The sequence below is a fragment of the Aulonocara sp. 'chitande type north' Nkhata Bay genome, linkage group LG16, assembly GCF_057382095.1.
Source record: "Aulonocara sp. 'chitande type north' Nkhata Bay isolate Kocher_YH1m ecotype deep benthic linkage group LG16, A_spYH_male_GT1.1, whole genome shotgun sequence".
NCBI classification, from domain to species: domain Eukaryota; kingdom Metazoa; phylum Chordata; class Actinopteri; order Cichliformes; family Cichlidae; genus Aulonocara; species Aulonocara sp. 'chitande type north' Nkhata Bay.
This window is the reverse complement of record NC_141359.1, coordinates 9,977,547-9,995,303: the sequence shown is the minus strand read 5'-3', so window position 1 is coordinate 9,995,303 and position 17,757 is coordinate 9,977,547. Positions and strand designations below refer to the sequence as shown.

Below are 17,757 nucleotides of genomic sequence, written 5' to 3'. Positions count from 1 at the left end.
GAACACACGTAACAAGCTCGTAATACTGGAGCGCACACACAGGCACAGAGCCGAAACTCAACAAACGGATCTATGTCTTTTAGAAAAGGCCAGAGTTTTCACTAAAGGCACGAGGCCGCCATCGGCCCACAAAACTCATTGGACTTAATTTTAAAAGCCTCCTCCACACACACACACACACACACACACACACACACACACACACACACACACACACACACACACACACACACACACACATGTGCATAGCCGCTCTTTAAGAACTCTCCCCAGAAATCCACATAGCTGATGTAATTAGTGATTTTAGAGCTCTGCACTTCATATTACAAGTCATAAACAGACATTCAATACTGGGCTTTGAGAGTGCTGTTTATTCTGGAGTTTTATAGTCCACACAGGACCCCTCTGTGTTTATTCTCAGAGAACAATAATGCTACTATGCTCTTAGGCTGGAATGCTATTCATTTGTCCAATTAAACACAGAAAATAAATAATAAGAAAAATAAAAGGTCCAGCCAACTCGTTCTACCCCGATTCCGCTCCAAAAGTAGTTTAACAATACTTTCACTCTGCTGGGGGATTTACGGGGTGGTGCTGGCTGATCGATGGAATGACACGGAGCAGAGTGTTTGCAGAAGGCTTAATCTGCGTTATTATCTTAGTATACGGTGGCATGAATGTGGATAAAGCAAAGCACAACACAGATTGTCTGCTGAATCGGAAAGGCCTAGAGGAATTTTGTTGTTCAATTTCACACGAAAAGCCTAAATCCAGTGAAAATCTAACATGTCCTATTCCTATAAACAGCAGGTAAGCTAAGCTAAGCAGCTCGGGCTAACCGTGAATGTTGCTGGAAATAAGTTCAGAGAGTTTTTAAATCAAATATGGCACCATTTACCGAAAATGAGAGTTTAGGTACAAATTGAGGGCAGCAGAGTGATTTTGTGTAACATGAAGTTAGTATGTGGTCACTGTTAGAGAGATGATTTATGAAGAGGACGCTGACCCACAATCCTCCCGACAGACATGCAATTTCCTGTGTGAGAAAACACTAACTTAATCCATAAGGTAAAAAGAAAAAAAAGCCACGGACAGAAACTATTTGTACATGAAAAACAGTCAAACCGCTAGCAGGGAATGCTAGACGAGACAGTGTGGGACTGTCGCTGGGCACTTAAGAGCTTCAGCTCATATTTTCCTATGAAAACTCTGACTATATTCTTTTACTGTATTTCCTGAGAAAAATCCATAAACACCAACAGCACAATTAGCCCACAAACTTCACTCAATTTATGTAATTCCACAAATCTGGTGGCACACATCATAAATACTCTTCCAGAGCTCTTCCAGAAAGTCATTTTACAAAATACTTTATGAGTTTTGAAGCAGTACGGTTTAAATCGCATGAGCCAAGATGCGAGCGGCTGCTCTGAGCCATTAGCATCTCAGAAAACCACAATGGTGTTTTGAGTGCAAACAAACACGGGCAACATTTTCTTTCTTATTCTTCCCGAGGGAAAACTGGCAATAAATCTTTTTTTAGCTTCCTGTATAACACAAGCAAGAGTCATCTGCCGTTTGAACAACTCACTGAAGTGCATCCATTTCAAACAACCAGTTTGAGCGTGTGCATACACACAACCGCAGGCTAAAAATACAAAATGAAAAACGATTTAATGGCGGGGAGGATAAACGGCCTGTCGGCGCTGTTGCCGTTGTGTGCAAGCATTCTTTCAGCGCTTGGTACACCTGTTTTAAAAATCCCACCTGTCCACAAAAATCACTCTTTGTTTCACTGAGCGGACCACATGTTGTATTCTTTGGTAATTCAGCAGAAACCCAAACACACAGCCAATTATAAAGTCCGTTCACATGACTGACCCAAACATCCACTGAGGTATTAAGACAGACGCGATCAGTGGTCCATACTTGCTGCCGTGTCTTAAGCTCTGTTTGGTCTAGCATTGGATCAAGGTGTCAAAACTTTGGCAGACTCGGGGGAAACGAGGAATAATCGGCCAAAATGAGAAGAAATCTGAAGAATGCCTGTGAAGTGTGGTCGGTGGTAAAGCCCTTACATCTGGATAAGGTATGACACTCAAAGGGCAAAGGGCAAATGGCTGCTTGGAGCCTGTAGTGAGGATATGATAATTAGCCCAGAGCAGGAAGCAAGCTTGTTAAAAATCAACAATGGAGTCATAAAATATGAAGAGAAAGCATCATATCCTCCTCTTTGAACAGCTGCAGATGAGGTGAATGTGCACAAGTGTAAAGTTTCAGTGACAATGAAAAAAGTGAAGATGCTCCTTACATGGCTGATGATCTGCAGGTACTTCCTGTGAATATAAACACTGTATTTTAGTGTAAATGAGAAAAGTTTAAAAAAAAAAGCTTTTTTAATGAGGATTTCATTTCGATATGACAATGTCAAGCACCTTGAGGCAGCTGTTGTTGTGATTTGGCGCAATATAAATAAAACTGAATTGAAAACATTGAAATCAAGTGGAAAAAGTTATTCAAACCTACCTGTTTTTGTGTAAATTCATTTTCTAAGACTTTCTAAGAGTGCGTTCACGCTTTAAAAATCATCCAAAGTGTTTGAATTTAACACATTCTGCAAAGAAAGTGGAGCAAATCTCCTCCACAGTGATGTGAAAGATACATTTCCATTTACCGCAGACACTCGACTGCACAACCACATATTAGGTTTAGGGGCATTTACCTTCTTTACACAGAGTCAGGGAGGTTTGGATAACTTTTACCCCTTAGTAATGTTATCTTTGTCTAATATTAAAATTAGTTTGATGATCTGAAACATGCAAGTATGACAAATATGCAGAAAACTAAGAAGTCAGAAAGGGTTCCAATACTTTTTCACAGCACTGTAGGTATGCAAAAAAAAAGTCCAGTAGTTCAGCGGTCCCCAACCTTTTTTGTGCCTTTTATGCCCGACAATATTTTCATGGACCGGCCTTTAAGGTGTCGCGGATAAATACAACAAAATAAAACTAGTACCAGTACCGAAAACAAGAAAATTTATTCATAACACACCTGAAAAGACCCAGGGACACCGAGTAAACGATAAAAACGATAACAAAATAACGCTGAAAACCAATAAAAACCCTGAAAACTACACATTTCACACCTGAGCCTCAACTCTCGTGTCCCGGTACCAAACGACTCACGGACCGGTACCGGTCCGAGGCCCGGGGGTTGGGGACCGCTGCAGTAGTTGATCAGTTCAAATGGGTGTGGTAGCTCAGTAAAGAGAACAAAAGACAAATGAAGACAAATGCCCATAAACATGAGGCAGAAACAGCTCTGGAGGATGTGGTAGATCAAATATGTGGGGCTGGCTGGGAGGTGGAAAAGCTGAGGAATTAGAAAAACCAGAGAAAAAGGTTGGAAGAGGTGAAAGGGTCTAAACAGGAGGCTCTGTAAACAATTAAAGAATTGAGGGTAATGGAATGGACAAAGAACAAAATGAAGTTATTTGAAAATTATGTGGCAACAATGTGTGTGCTATTAAATGAATCTATAGCTAATTTGAGCTAATCATTCATTAGGAACATGGGTTTGGCAGTCGCTGGACTGTATCAGATATCTGCAGCTGAGTCCACTGGCACTTGGAATTTGTGGGTTTAAGCTTTGTGTGTTTTATTCTATTCTGCATGCCTGTTTCAGTTTTGGAGTCACAAACACATATTTAAAAAGTAATTGATTGTTGGGGGACTGTTTTTTTTCTGTTGGATGACAGAATCAAACTTTTTTAAAGCCACATTCTTATACTATCCCGCATAACCTGCAAAAGCGGCTTCCAAGCCAGATGAAAATAATGTTAAACTACATTAGAGTGATTTTAGCGACCCAAGCAGTCTCTGTTTGTTTGAAATGATTCTGGCCTCTCATCTCATTTGAGAAGTGACATAAGGTTTTCTGTGACTCCAGAGTGAACTGTTTTAAAAGCTGTGTTAATATCCCAAGCGGGGGAAAGAGTCTTGAAATCCTTAAAGAGGACAGAGTGTCTCTTAAAGGGAGGTGCTATGGATCTGTGAATAAGATGTCAGAATTGCCTTTGGGACTAAGAAACAGACACGTGACGAGGGTTATGTGGTTACTTCCATTAAAGATTTATGTGGGGAAAAAGTAGGAATGAAAAATAGCTGAGAGGGTCAAAAACCCCTCCGCTACCATCACTGCGAGCGACCTCCAAAGACCACCCAGAAAGAATAGTGAGCTGTCAGTCATTTCATTTAGGGGGTAAACCCTGCAGTATAAGGTTTCTTGGCGAGATATCGCTCCATATTTCTCTTTAATTGATTTAATGGTTGCTGATGTATTCTGCTGCCATGTCTGTGACTGCACACTTCTGGTTGTTCCTGATTTTGTTTCATCTGATTCCATTTCCTTGCCCACACAGCGGCCTTTGGACTGTGCTGCAGGCAAATGTCAATATTAAACTCAAAGACGTGCGAATCATCCATAAATGTCGTTTCATCAAAGCAGACAGGTTTCCTTAAAATAAAGGAAAACTTATGTCGATAGAGACCGTAGTGAAACACTCACTAATCCTTCCCCCAATGAACCCACACACATGCACACACACATCGGGGTCAGGCGCGGGTGCAGGTGGAGTGTGTCTCCAGAGTGTGTGTTGACTCTCGGGGGCAAGATGTCTGTCAGCGCAGAGGCTTGAACTCCGAGCTTGCCGTAATCCCTCTGTCAGTGAATGGACCTCCTGCCAGCAACATACACACCAACCACTGACCAACCAATAAACCAACCGAGTCTTCTAACATCAGTCCAAACATAACCTGCAGCCTCAGTCCAGACCACCATACAGCCTCCTGGCATCTGGCTAATCTAGGGAGATTTAAGAGAAGTCGATGGAAACACTGCTCCTTTCATGTAATGACTGACAGAATGATATGAGATTACATATCATTCTGTCACAACAAAACACCCAGGACCACTCGAGATTGAGCTGTTAGACAGGCACTGTGTAAACCTGACATGAGACATTGTCTGTCTAATAGCGGCTGGGTGATCCATCTGCATTAAAGGGCTCGGTTGAGCAAAGATAAAGCAACCTCCAGTCCAGTTTAAAGGACCCATCTGTTGAATAAAGACTTCACACATTCTGCTTTTTACTGCTGTTTGTCGAATGTGATATGCACAAAAGCTGGAAGATAAGAAAAGCACATACCGCTCCGCAAATGTTCAGTTATTAGATTTGCAAGACTGAAAACATCCAATAAGTATGACTGAGACTTACAAGCATATACTGCTTACAGTTATATGTCACCTTATTACTCAGCTTCTAATGGGTCAGTTGTTTATAACTTTAAATTCCTGCTGAAGTTCTGCAATTTAACTCTACTAAAAGCAAGAAATGAAAAATGGGGTTAAAACATGCTAAAAGTGTAAAAAAACACTAGACTGCATGACAAGCAAGCAGTATGTGCATGAACGTGAAAAAAACATACTCCAAATTGATTAAATGTGTGTATAATAATTCTATATGATCGTCTGTTCTCTTGGTTTTATACTTTCCAACAGATTTTTTTTAAGTTGCTGCAGGCATTTGCTCTCATTCAGCCACAAGAGGATTAGTGAATTTTATACTGATTTTGGCTGCAAAGCCTGGCCCGTTGCTGGCATTCCTGTTCATCCCAAAGGTGTTGGAACTGGAGTTAGAATCGGGGTTCTGTGCATGCCAGTTAAGTTCTTCCCTAATAAACCAGAGAAGCTGTTCTTTTCACGGATCTGACTTTGTGCATGAGGTTGTGTTTATATTGAAACAGAGAATACTGCTACAGAACTGGAGGCACGCTTTTGTCTAAAAGTGTTTTGTGTAGTATTAATGTGAAAAAGCATTTATAAAATCTGCTGAATGCGGCAATAGACAGAGCTGACCTAGGGGAGCCATATTGGTCAATCCCATATGTACAGAAATGGTCTATAATTCAGGTGGGGGTCGAACACAGAACATGCACAAAATAGTCCTCGGTTAATTCATTTGTATTCAAGTGCAGTCTTTTGAGAGGGGCTCATAGTAGAGCTGATACCCTTCCACACTGAAAAGAGCCAGTTGAGGTGGTTCTACCATCTGATGAGGATGCCTCCTGAGTGAGATGTCCTAGGCCTTGGGGGAGGCCCAGGACACCGTGGAGAGATTACATCTTTCAGCCCGACGACTGGGATAAGCTGGAGGAGATAGTTGGGGAATGAGAGGTCTGGGTTTCCTGGTTCAGGGGGCCCCCTGCAACCAAGGCCCGGATAAGTGGAACAAAATTGACTGATGAATGAAAATGTTAAAAATCACATTTTACTTTAGTTTTTGGAAATACTGCAAATACAATATGTACAAAAATGCCAACATTTCATGGGAAAAATTGTCCTCTGTGGATGCCAGTTGTGCCTATGAAATACTGCTAATGCAGGCTGGTTTTAGAAGCACACACTTGCAAGATGGTACCTGTTTCAAGGTGGTTAAACCACAACAGAAACATATCTGGTTGTGGTAGCTGAAGGTGGCTGCTGTCAGATGGCCACTATAGAAATTCTCTTTTGTTGTCTTCATATAGGGGTATAATTCAAGCTTGGACTGTGAGCGGTCCTGGGTTTCAATCCTGGAAGAGCCCCCAAATAAAGCTCAAAGGAACCTGACATAAAAGATGCCACAATGCTGCTGCTATTAAACAAACTTTTATAATCAAAATATTTACGTACAATTGAAAAACTGAAACAAAAAGGGAAGCGCCCCGGCTAAAACAATCAAAAGAGGAAGACGACCTCGAACCAGTCACATAATGGCCTGTCGGATTCATGCTTCTCCACTGAAATTGTTCTTGTAAACTCAGCTAACGGATAATAAACTGAAGCCAGAATTGCTGGTGACTCCTAACTCAGCCTGTACCTAATAAATAAAGTTGTAAAAGCAACAGAAACTTATGGGTGCTGATGAAGGTGAAGGAGGAGGAGGAGGAGAGAGAGACCGAGAAGCTAGCTCTGTGGGTTCATATTCATGTGGCAAGCCCTCAGCAACTAATCAGCACTAATCAGTTGGTCCAACTGATTGGACCACCGCTCTGAGGTCATGTGTAACAATACATAAAATCAAAATGGCAGAATAAATTGGCTCGTTTAGCTTTCTGTAATGAACGTTAGTTTGTTTGATCTTTACCAAAATCAAAACCACTGAACAAACTGAACTATAAGCTAAACTGGAACTTTATTTAATGAAATGCATCCACTTTATTTTGATTCATCTTCTGTCCTTCCATTTGTCTCACAGTATTCAATACTGAATTATTAGCATTAAGAGTCTGCTTCTGAGGTCAGGTTTTTTTTAAAATCACCAGCGGATGGTTTGTTATCTTGCTTCAGTTGTTGTTTGCATTTTCCAAAGGGCTGAGGATTGTTTTTCCTTTTAGAGAGTGAAAAGGTTGTTTGGACTAGGTCTGATACCTACAGTCGATTTAATTTTTAAAAACCCCTGTAACCCCCACAAAACAAGCAAACCACTCAGCTACACACACACACACACACACACACACACACACACACACACACACACACACACACACACACACACACACACGTGCTTGTCCAACATTACCTCTATGGCCTCTGACTAATCCTATAATACTAATGCTGTCAAAACATACAATCTCACACACTGCCACATGCATTCACACACAAAAATGCACATGCTAATCTGCCTAACCTAACCTAATAACACCACTGGCTTGTGCAGTATAGGGGACTGCGGGGGGGAGGGGGTCCAAGCTCACAAACTTCTGTCAAAGCCTTCATTTCAAGCCAGACGCACACACACATGAAAGCTTGCTTTAAAAAGGAGGACAGGCACCGACTGCTTCATATTAGTGTTTAATGAAGTTAAAAGACCTCTCCCCACCTCTCTCACTCCGCAATCCAATAACTCAATTGAAGTCGTCTTTCCTTTCATGGCTCAGAGATGGTGTTCCTGCGGCCTGGGACCACAGGCCATAAAAACAGATTGTGCCATCACCGTCACAGCCCTGATAGCTGCCTCTGGCCATCACTGATGCCTCACTCACATGAGATTGACTCAATGAAATTATTAAGCAGACCTCCATCTATAAGCACACATTTCTCTAGCTTTGTTTTCTATGCCCCAACTTATTGTTTTCTTTTCATACTACCTGCCCTCTCTCATCTCAGCCCTCTCCTCTCGGGCAGTCCAGGCTTCGCTTTCTGTGGTTCGGATTTTACCCTCCGGCCAAGGGTTCAGCCGCACCGATGCCAAGACAAGCACGTCGGGTGCTTTTATCTTCACGGCGTACCAAAATGTTGGTGGGAGCAGGGAGCTGATTCCAAATCTGATCTTAAAGGCTGACTGTCAAAATAGTACCACACAGACTAATGTGCAGGGGAACGTTTGGAGATTATTTTATTTTCTGTAACCCTCTTCGGCTTTTTAGACGCTAGAAAAAAATCGAGAGGTCGTTTTTCTTTGAAGATTTTCAAGATAAAATGCAATGCAAGTAATTCAAACAATTACCAGTGTAGGACTGTTTTAATGGACCTGCATTGACTCACATAAGCATTATGCTGAGTTTGTCCAACCCAGACTGCACTCTTTATGACAGCAAGGCTCTGCGACTATGTCCCTGTAAGCTGGATCTGGATAAGTGGCAGAAAATGGATGGAGAAATAAATAAGAGAAGGTGGACATGCATCTTTACCTCAGCTGCTTTGTTTAAGGTATTTCATCCAAAGTGAAATATTCATCAGCCACAGAGACCAGATTTGAGGTTGTAAAGTTGCTTTTTCCTACCTTCAAATGGGTGAAATGTCTAAATAACAGAAAAAGTCTTCTGTAAAGTCAAAGGTTTGCTCTGTATTTTCTGTTAATGTTAAACAGAAGTTAAATTCTTCATGACTTCAGAAACTCTCTGATGGTTTAATAACCCCACAGTGTATACGACCAAAAACCTTTATATAGTTTATTATAGTATTGGCTGCCTACATCACATGTAGGACCCTTATTTTACATGTTGGAGATTCAATCACAATCTCAGTCACACTACCTTTTTGAGTGAAACATTTTAGCTTGACTTCTTTCCTTACTCCCGTGTTTTTCCACCTTGTCTTCCTGCCTTGTTCAACACTTCTCCATTTTCTGCACCATTACTCCCTCCCACTCTCTCTTTCCTCCTCCACAGTGACAGATCTCTGCTTAGCACCTTCACAAGTGCTTCCGATCAGATGACAGGGAGGGATAGAAAAACAGATGAAATCTCCTCTTCTTTCAACACTTGTTTTTGTGCAGCGCTGAATAGAGGGAAAGCCATATGAGATACGCTGCAGGGAATTTTAGTATTAATAATTCATAATAATTATTACTAAACAGGCTAGTACCTATTTGGACCCCTGTTTGGAAACTGGCTTAATTCTTTATGGCATAGATTCAACAAGGAGCTGGAAACATTCCTCAGAGATTTTAAACCATGTTGACATATCTCAGCTGTCATAGGGCAAGAGGTGGGGTACACGCTGGCCGCGAAAGGTTTAGCGTCTGTAGCTGGGCTAAAAGAGAGACAGACAATCATTCTCATCAAAAACCAATTCAGAATCACCAGTTAGCTTAACATGCCTCTCTTTGGTCTGTAGAGAAGCCAGTCAGCCAAGGAGAGGACATGCAAACTCCCCACACAAAGGCCCCAGCCAGCCAATGGATTCAAACTCATAGCCATCTTATTGTACGGTGACAGTGCTGCAACTACAACTATTGCACAATGCTACCCAAGTATGACACTACATCTGATGTATAAATATTTCTATAATGTCTAAATAAACACATGCACAGATCTCTCAATGACACTGTTTATTCCCCAACTTTATGAATAATTTAATATATAGTCCAGTTCAACCTGGTGTTATCCCAGTGTCAAATACTGCTGCTCTGGCAGATGCTACTTGTTTCTGAGAGATGTGTCCTCTGAAACAAGTAGCATGGTGATTTGACTTAAAACAGAAGTATTAACAACACTTCAGGCTGGAAATAATCCTTACTCAGTGAATTAAAATGAGATGCTACCAAGTGTCTGCATGTGAATCTCACTATTGTCCTGACCTACAGCGTGCAAAACCACAAACGCCAATCGACGCCTCATTCATATCTGTGAAACAGCTGTGACAAAGCATTTGAAACACTAATCTATAATGATGAGCTGTCTAACTGGATTCAACAAAGAAAGCTGGTATTTTAGTTTGGTTCCTTTAGGTTTATTCACTATGGTCGATGTTTAATTTTCCAAGACATTAATGTGATGGGTCCACAGGACTACTGTCATGGTCCTGGGTTTTGGACCCTGGGTTTTGGGTTTGTGGACTGAATTCTTATTCATTATTTATTGTTCCAATTGGTTCTTCATTTGATTGTGTCTGTTATAACAGTATGTTATTTATTTGTTTCCGTTCTATAGGTTTTTTGGGAAGGTATAAAGTTGTGGAGCCACTTCCTGCTTTATTTTGATAGTATTTTGTCTATTGTGCTTTGTATTTAATTTTACTTCCCTTGTTTTATGATTAGTTTCAGCTGTGTTCTCCACCTGTTTCCACTTCTCTCATTACCTTTTGTATTTCTCAGTTTCCCCTTATCCATTGGGGAGTTGTCTCTCTAACTGTGGATCATCTAGTGCCAGGTTCTCTTGTAGTTGTAAGTTTATGCATTTATAATTTTTAGCATTTGCTGATCTATGGACTCCTTGTTTTCTGTAAACTACATCGCGGATTCTGCACTTTATAACCTGGGAAATCAACATTAAAGATCGCTTTAGCTTCACTTCCTACCTCCGGCATCCTGTGTTTGGGTCCGTAAATATCTCGCCAATCCACAGCAAATTATGGCAAACCTTACAGACCTCACTTGATCAGACTTTCAAAAGAATGAAAAGAATCAATCTGTGGAGGAAGGTGATAGAAGACTTAAGTACGGCTCTGGGTTTCTTATGATGGTGCTTTTCTGTCTTTATTCCCTTCCTTGCTTTATCTGTCTACATTTGATATTTTAACTATCGCACACCAGCCACTCAGAGTCAGTGTCTTTTATTATTAAACACCTGCAGCAGGGGTTTTAAATTCTCTCAAGTAACATTTTATCTGGCTAACATGCTGCTTTGAGGGTGATAAATCTTCCTTTATGCTCACAGCGACTCCCACGGTTCGATTACACCACCTTGGCAGTACATTTTATTTCATATCCCCAAATTACTGTCTTAAAAAATATCTACGAGGCTGCATAAATCCTTCAATCATCACGCCGTTGTTAAAGTCCAGTGAAAGTCCATGTTGATTCAAGCCCCCTGCATTTCATCCTTCACCTTAGCTAAAAAAGCAGCAGCAGCCAATGATGTAACTCCTGTGTTGAGACTTGCTTTACGCTCAGATAAATCAAAGCGATTTCAGATCAGACTGCTGCTGAATTCCGGTTCTATGGGGTGTTGAGAAGGATAAGGAGCTCTATCCACTGATGATAGAGGTGGTAGAGGTCTCCCAGGCAGAATGCCACTGACTGGTAGGGGGCCTCATATTAAAGCGGTCTCATTCTCTGCTTGAATTGAATATAAATTTACACTGGAGGAGATTAAGCGCCCGTATCACATGAGAGCATTGTGTGTCCAAACTGTAAAAATAAAGTGCGTGTGACGCCACCGCTGCTTTCACTTCCTCTTACTGCACACTTGTGGCACATTTTTGCTAGGTTGGGTAAGAGTATCTTGTTCAGCGCCTGCGGAGATACCGGCAATGGATAAATCTACCGACTGCACAAATAGAACAGAGGAGGAGAGAGACAGAAGGTGGGAGACAGGGATGTCCAGTCCTAACGAGAGGCCGTAACTCATGTCAGAGGGGAGAGCTGTGAGTTATGACCTTTTAAGCCACAGTGGGGTTAAATGTTTTCATTTCCAAACCAGCTGACACTCAACCTAAAGAGTGCGTGGACAGCTTGATGTGTCGGCGGCATAATTTACGACCGTGATCACTGTCTTTGTTATTTTTGCCCTCTGAACTCCTCCCTGCTGTGTGCCTGCCTCCCACCTCATCTCCAAACTGTGCATTTCTCGCTCGCTAGCCTGTAGCTCGATAGTCTCTGACTTTCTTCGACCAAATCTGGTCTCAGGCTAGAAGTGTAGGTGCAAATGAGAGGAGAAGGATGCTTGAACTGGAGTCACTCGGACTCTTGGCTGACATTTGGGATTTTATTTAACTTGAGAGAAACTGTTTGAAACATGAACCCTCATCTGCAGGAGTGGGTTTCACTTTGACGTAAGGAACCGAGGAACTTGTTTTTGATCAGACTGATAAGATGCTCATGTAATCCTTGTGAATGTCTTGCCTCTAAGTAAGAAGATTCTTACTTAGAAGCAGGACCTTTCTGTACACATACATGTTTTCCCAACGGTTGCGGGAGTTTCCAAAAAACTTCCAAATTTGCCTTTGGCTGAGGCACTGATTTACAAATAGATGTGGTAGCTGGGAAGCCCTGGCTGCCCTCTTTTCTTAGTCCCTAGGATGGTTTAAAAGGAGAGTGCAAATTTCCTTATGGGAATCATGAGCTTTTCTTTTTTTCATTCCCCCTCATCCATCTCCAGCACAACAGTGGGTCATACACCCTGGCTGAGCTTAATTTGCTTGGGTGACTCTTTTTCCATAAGCGTTCACTGTGGCTTCACACCGAGTCAGGACATCCAAATTTCCACCAGCCTCTCCTATAAAATATTGATCTCATCACCGTGTAAATAAACACGATGATGGATGGCAGAGGTCATTTTTTCTGTTGCCCAGAGTCCCTGCTTTGTGTGAATCCATCTCCCTTTGAAGGCAGCATGTGGTAGCTGTCTGACAGAATTGGGCAAAACACAACTTTGAGTCTTTGAAATATGTGAGGAAAAACATGAGGTTCAAATGAGTCGCAGCTCTGTGGCAAGTGGTGTTTCCATTAAATGGTGTGTGGGTGGTTCAGGGATGTACTAGAGGGTAACTCGCTTTATTGACCATTTGTGGAATTGAAATAGTTATAAATCTTACTCTGAACAGGGCATAAACGTTTATAAAGTATATGAAAATGAGTGAAAAAATTAGAGCAAATACAAAAGTAATTTCTTCATATTATGTCTTTGAAAGATATTTGCTGAGCAGTATGCAGTATTTTCCACTGAAGCGCATCCTGATGCTGGCTCGTGCTCTGGAATGTATACTTTATATACACCCTCCCTCATCTTGGTGAATAATATCGTGTTTCCAACATGCAAATGTTGAATCTCTTTGAACCAGGTCCTGCTGGACTGTCCTGCTCTGATACCCAACTTCACTCATTTTTTTTCAAAGCAAGTTTAAAGTAAGTAAATCCTTTAAAGTATTTTTTAAAATAATCATTTAATATGATACTTTTTCACTGCATGTTTCTTCTAATGTGGGGATCTTAAGTTTAAGAAGTATTCCCGAAGAGCTTCTTAACCTTTGCATTGAAATCATAAGGTAACACAAGAGTAGTGTTGGGTATACTGTATTGTAATTGCATTCCATTTTTCAGTAACACAGTGATGTAATGCATTACTCTACTTTACATTGCAGCTATGATTATGCCATTACTTGCCTTACAAAGGTTCAGGATAGAGAGACAACAAAAGCATCAAATTAACAGCTTTTTTTCTCCCTGCGTGCTTGTTGTACAACCAGCTGATTTCAGTTGTCTGGAAAGGAGGAAAATGGTGGGGCAGTCTGCAGCTTTGGCAGTCGAGATATGAAATGACTTTTTACTGTTACTGTTTGAAAGGACAAGACCGCTATGGTACACAGGAAACAGAAATAGTGCATCCAAGACAGAAATATCTGCTTTATGTATGAGATCTTTGCGAGCATCTGCACAGACAGCAACACAATGCTAGAAAAGAGCCCTGGTTCTCTTCCATAGTGTGTTTTGTGTCCCGCCTCACTGCCCTCACCCCCAACCAGTCACAGCAGATGGTTGCCCCTCCCTGAGCCTGAGTCTTCTGTACACTGTTAGACATTTTATTGTATTTTTACAGCAACTTACTGGCAACACTATTGCCAGTAAGTTACTGTAATTACTAATCTACAGTATCTTTACTGTTGTGATGTTTTACAGTTCAACCACTTTACTGTAAACATATATTACAGTATAACAGCTTTACTGTAAACGTGGTTTACAGTTAGAAAGACTTACCGTGATTAAGTTTTATAGTATCACTGTACTGCAAATGTGGTTTATGGTATAACACTGTAATTGTGTACAGTATAATTTGTTTAGACTGTAATTGTGTTTTACAGCATATAAAAATAATGTTAACATTCATATTCAATATAAGAACATTTACAAAAAACAATATAATTCAATAAAGTAGTCTCAGAATAGTGAATTAAACCAACATTTATTGTTGATATTTTTTTTAACAAGAAAAACATTTTTCAACTGAATAAAAACAATGTCAATAACCAAAATAAATAGAAGCGTACATGAAAACTACACAGTCCTTCACCTTTCTGTGTCTGATTTTTTTAAGGAAAACAGTTTTTCATTCCACTAAAAACAGGACAAACCCACCAGCATGAACATTAAATAAACTATTACAATTGTAAAACAAAAATCATTTACAAAATGTGATAATTATCAGTGGGTCCCAGGAAATAGAATGTGACATGGGATTTAGATTTCCGTTACCAGGATGGTCGGGTTCAGTGTAGTCTTTATCACCACCTGTCAAAGACACATCATCAATATTCATGTTTGCTCAGGTTATTCACTTGTTCACATCTGTCTGAGATCATTCATACTGTTGTATGGATGTGTGTACAGTATGTATATAATTATCAGCTATGTAAAAGATATTATCATCTCTGTATTCTTACCTAGTTGGAAGTCCTCCATTCAAACTCAGAGAGCCGCTGGAGGAAGGTGGTGATCCGAGGGCTGATGCTTGTAACCTTCCTCTTTACGACACGACCTGTCTTGCAGCTTGTACCAAGTTTTGCAGGGCATTTTGTTCCCATGTCTGGATTGATCCTCACAAAGAACCTTTTAACGGAAAAAAGGCTGCTTTAATTTCAAAATTAAAACATACATTACAGCAATCACCTATATGTTTCTGCAACTGTAGTCAAGCTATCACATATATTTCATTCTTAAATGGTGTAAGCTTTAATGGTGTAAAGTATTTACCTCTGTATCATCTCCAGTGTGATGGACGCTGACTCCTGATACTCAAGGTTGAAAACGTAGTATGACGCAAAGAAGACAGCAAGGGTGCTGGCAAAGTCATGCATCTGCTCAGGCTCATAAAATACCTTGCCCTCCAAACTGATCATCCAGCGGCTTGCAGACATGAAATTATTCCCTAAAAACAGACAAGAGTCCAATAAGACAATGTGCTCACCGTTACAAATAAGGTTTCCACAAGAATGCTGGATAGAAGGCCTCACACTGTACAAAAATAGAATCCATACGGTTTGCTGCTATTTCTCTTATTATTTATTATGTAATGAAAATTATGATCAATTACAGGAAAAAACTGCCTAATGTTTTGGCATTTTGGCCTGTGCTGAAATGTTAGGCTGTTTTTTCCTGTTGGTCATTGTGTATAATAAATAATAAGAGAAACAGCAGCAAACTGTGTGTATTCTATTTTTATACAATATAAAACAGACAAACCCCTGTTAAGTAAGTTGTTGTGGGTACAAATACCACAATAATTACATAGATTTTTTACAAAAATATTACAAGAGGATTGAAAGTATTTACTTACCAAGCGCTATTACCCTTGGTGTGATGGGTAAGGTCATCTCTCTCTCAACAGACATCTTGGTGGAAAAAGCCTTTAAACACAAACACTGAGGCTACATCACACTGTCAGCGCAGCCAGCAAGGGCAGGAGGACAGCAATGCACCACACTGGGCGAGAAAAGACAGAGAGACAATTGTTAATTTAATGTTGCATTTATTTAACCCTTGAAAAATATATTTACATAAGTAAATAAAAGAAAAAAAACACACAACCCATCTTTTCCAGAATAATTCAACTAATTGCTCTTTTGACCAACCTAACACAGACGTTACACGGTTTTCCTATGAAAAAGACCCTGGAAGACGTTGTATTAAAGGGAAAAAAACATGCTCCCCTTCCCACTTAAAAAAATAATAAATATTAAACTTAGGTTGGAGTTCCTCACGCCACCAACCTAATGTTATATTAACTTTTTAATGTTGTGTACTGCAGCTCACACAAAATTAAATAAAGCAGGCTAACCTACATGAGCAAGCTCAAAACTGGATAAGATTGTTTTAGCAGTCTCTAAATTTCCAAAAAAAAGTTGTCTTTCTTTATTCTCATTAAATGTGTATTTTTACCTGCTGCTTTAGCTGAAGCTAAATGTCCCACTGTTAGCATGGCCAGCTTCTCAATAGTCATAGAACAGAAGCGCAGGAGGACAATGCACCACACTCGGCGGGAAAAAGACAAAGACTGTCGTTGCGCCTGTGTTCTTCGCCCCTCCCCGTGGAAAATATATATCTAAATATATATTTAAATAAGAAAAGAAAAAAACACACACAACCTATTTTTTCCAGAATAATTCAGCTAATGTGCTATTTCGACCAAGCTAACACCGATTTTAAGCCCCCCCCCCACACAAAAAATATATATGCTCTTAAGAATTAATAAACGAGTATGTTAGGTAGGAGAGTCCTTTGCATTACCTTATGACGTCCCGTTTGCAGTTTCCACACAGAGGTCCAACAATAACGAGGTGCAAAATCTTTTGTCCTCTCGAGCATATCGTAATGAAGAGTTAACAAAGTTGGACTGTCTTTCCTCTCCTGTCAATCACTGGATCACAGGTCATGTCAGTCATGATATGGAGTGGTGGTTGGTAGAGGTAGGTGGGTGGGCGGGGCCAATTCAATTCAATTCAATTCAATTTTATTTATATAGCGCCAAATCACAACAAAAGTCGCCTCAAGGCGCTTCATAGATACAGAGAAAAACCCAACAATCACATGACCCCCTATGAGCAAGCACTTTGGCGACAGTGGGAAGGAAAAACTCCCTTTTAACAGGAAGAAACCTCCGGCAGAACCAGGCTCAGGGAGGGGCGGCCATCTGCTGCGACCGGTTGGGGTGAGAGAAGGAAGACAGGATAAAGACATGCTGTGGAAGAGAGACAGAGGTTAATAACAGATATGATTCAATGCAGAGAGGTCTATTAATACATAGTGAGTGAGAAAGGTGACTGGAAAGGAAAAACTCAATGCATCATGGGAATCCCCCGGCAGCCTACATCTATTGCAGCATAACAAAGGGAGGATTCAGGGTCACCTGGTCCAGCCCTAACTATATGCTTTAGAAAAAAGGAAAGTTTTAAGCCTAATCTTGAAAGTAGAGATAGTGTCTGTCTCCTGAATCCAAACTGGAAGCTGGTTCCACAGAAGAGGGGCCTGAAAACTGAAGGCTCTGCCTCCCATTCTACTTTTAAATACTCTAGGAACAACAAGTAGGCCTGCAGAGCGAGAGCGAAGTTCTCTAATAGGGTGATATGGTACTACAAGGTCATTAAGATAAGATGGGGCCTGATTATTTAAGACCTTGTATGTGAGGAGCAGGATTTTGAATTCAATTCTGGATTTAACAGGAAGCCAATGAAGGGAAGCCAAAACAGGAGAAATATGCTCTCTCTTTCTAGTCCCTGTCA

At 40.6% G+C, this 17,757-nt stretch overlaps 1 protein-coding gene across 2 annotated transcripts; it reads right to left on the bottom strand.

Annotated features, from left to right (window-relative positions):
* Positions 1 to 14,134: 14,134 nt before the first annotated feature.
* LOC147310989 (uncharacterized) lies at positions 14,135 to 16,885 on the bottom strand. Of its 2 annotated transcripts, XM_086266467.1 has the most exons (5): positions 16,766 to 16,885; positions 15,816 to 16,580; positions 15,233 to 15,407; positions 14,923 to 15,088; positions 14,136 to 14,770 (listed from the first exon to the last, which is right to left on the bottom strand). In XM_086266467.1, exons 2-4 carry the CDS (start codon positions 15,868 to 15,870, stop codon positions 14,923 to 14,925), a joined length of 396 nt encoding a protein of 131 aa, XP_086122593.1. In that variant the 5' UTR covers positions 15,871 to 16,580; positions 16,766 to 16,885; the 3' UTR covers positions 14,136 to 14,770. The 2 variants fall into 2 exon arrangements, with proteins under 2 accessions (XP_086122594.1, XP_086122593.1); XM_086266468.1 differs by lacking the exon at positions 16,766 to 16,885 and having other exon boundaries at positions 14,135 to 14,770; positions 15,816 to 15,905.
* Positions 16,886 to 17,757: the final 872 nt, after the last annotated feature.

What these genes read in the sequence shown, in the direction of transcription:
- LOC147310989 (XM_086266467.1), bottom strand. Translation starts at nt 15,870, where the DNA reads ATGTCTGTTGAGAGAGAGATGACCTTACCCATCACACCAAGGGTAATA. An exon ending in ACCAAGGGTAATAGCGCTTG is followed by an intron (nt 15,408 to 15,815) that starts GTAAGTAAATAC and finishes GTCTGTTTTTAG; the next exon opens with GGAATAATTTCATGTCTGCA. An exon ending in ACACTGGAGATGATACAGAG is followed by an intron (nt 15,089 to 15,232) that starts GTAAATACTTTA and finishes TTCCGTTAAAAG; the next exon opens with GTTCTTTGTGAGGATCAATC.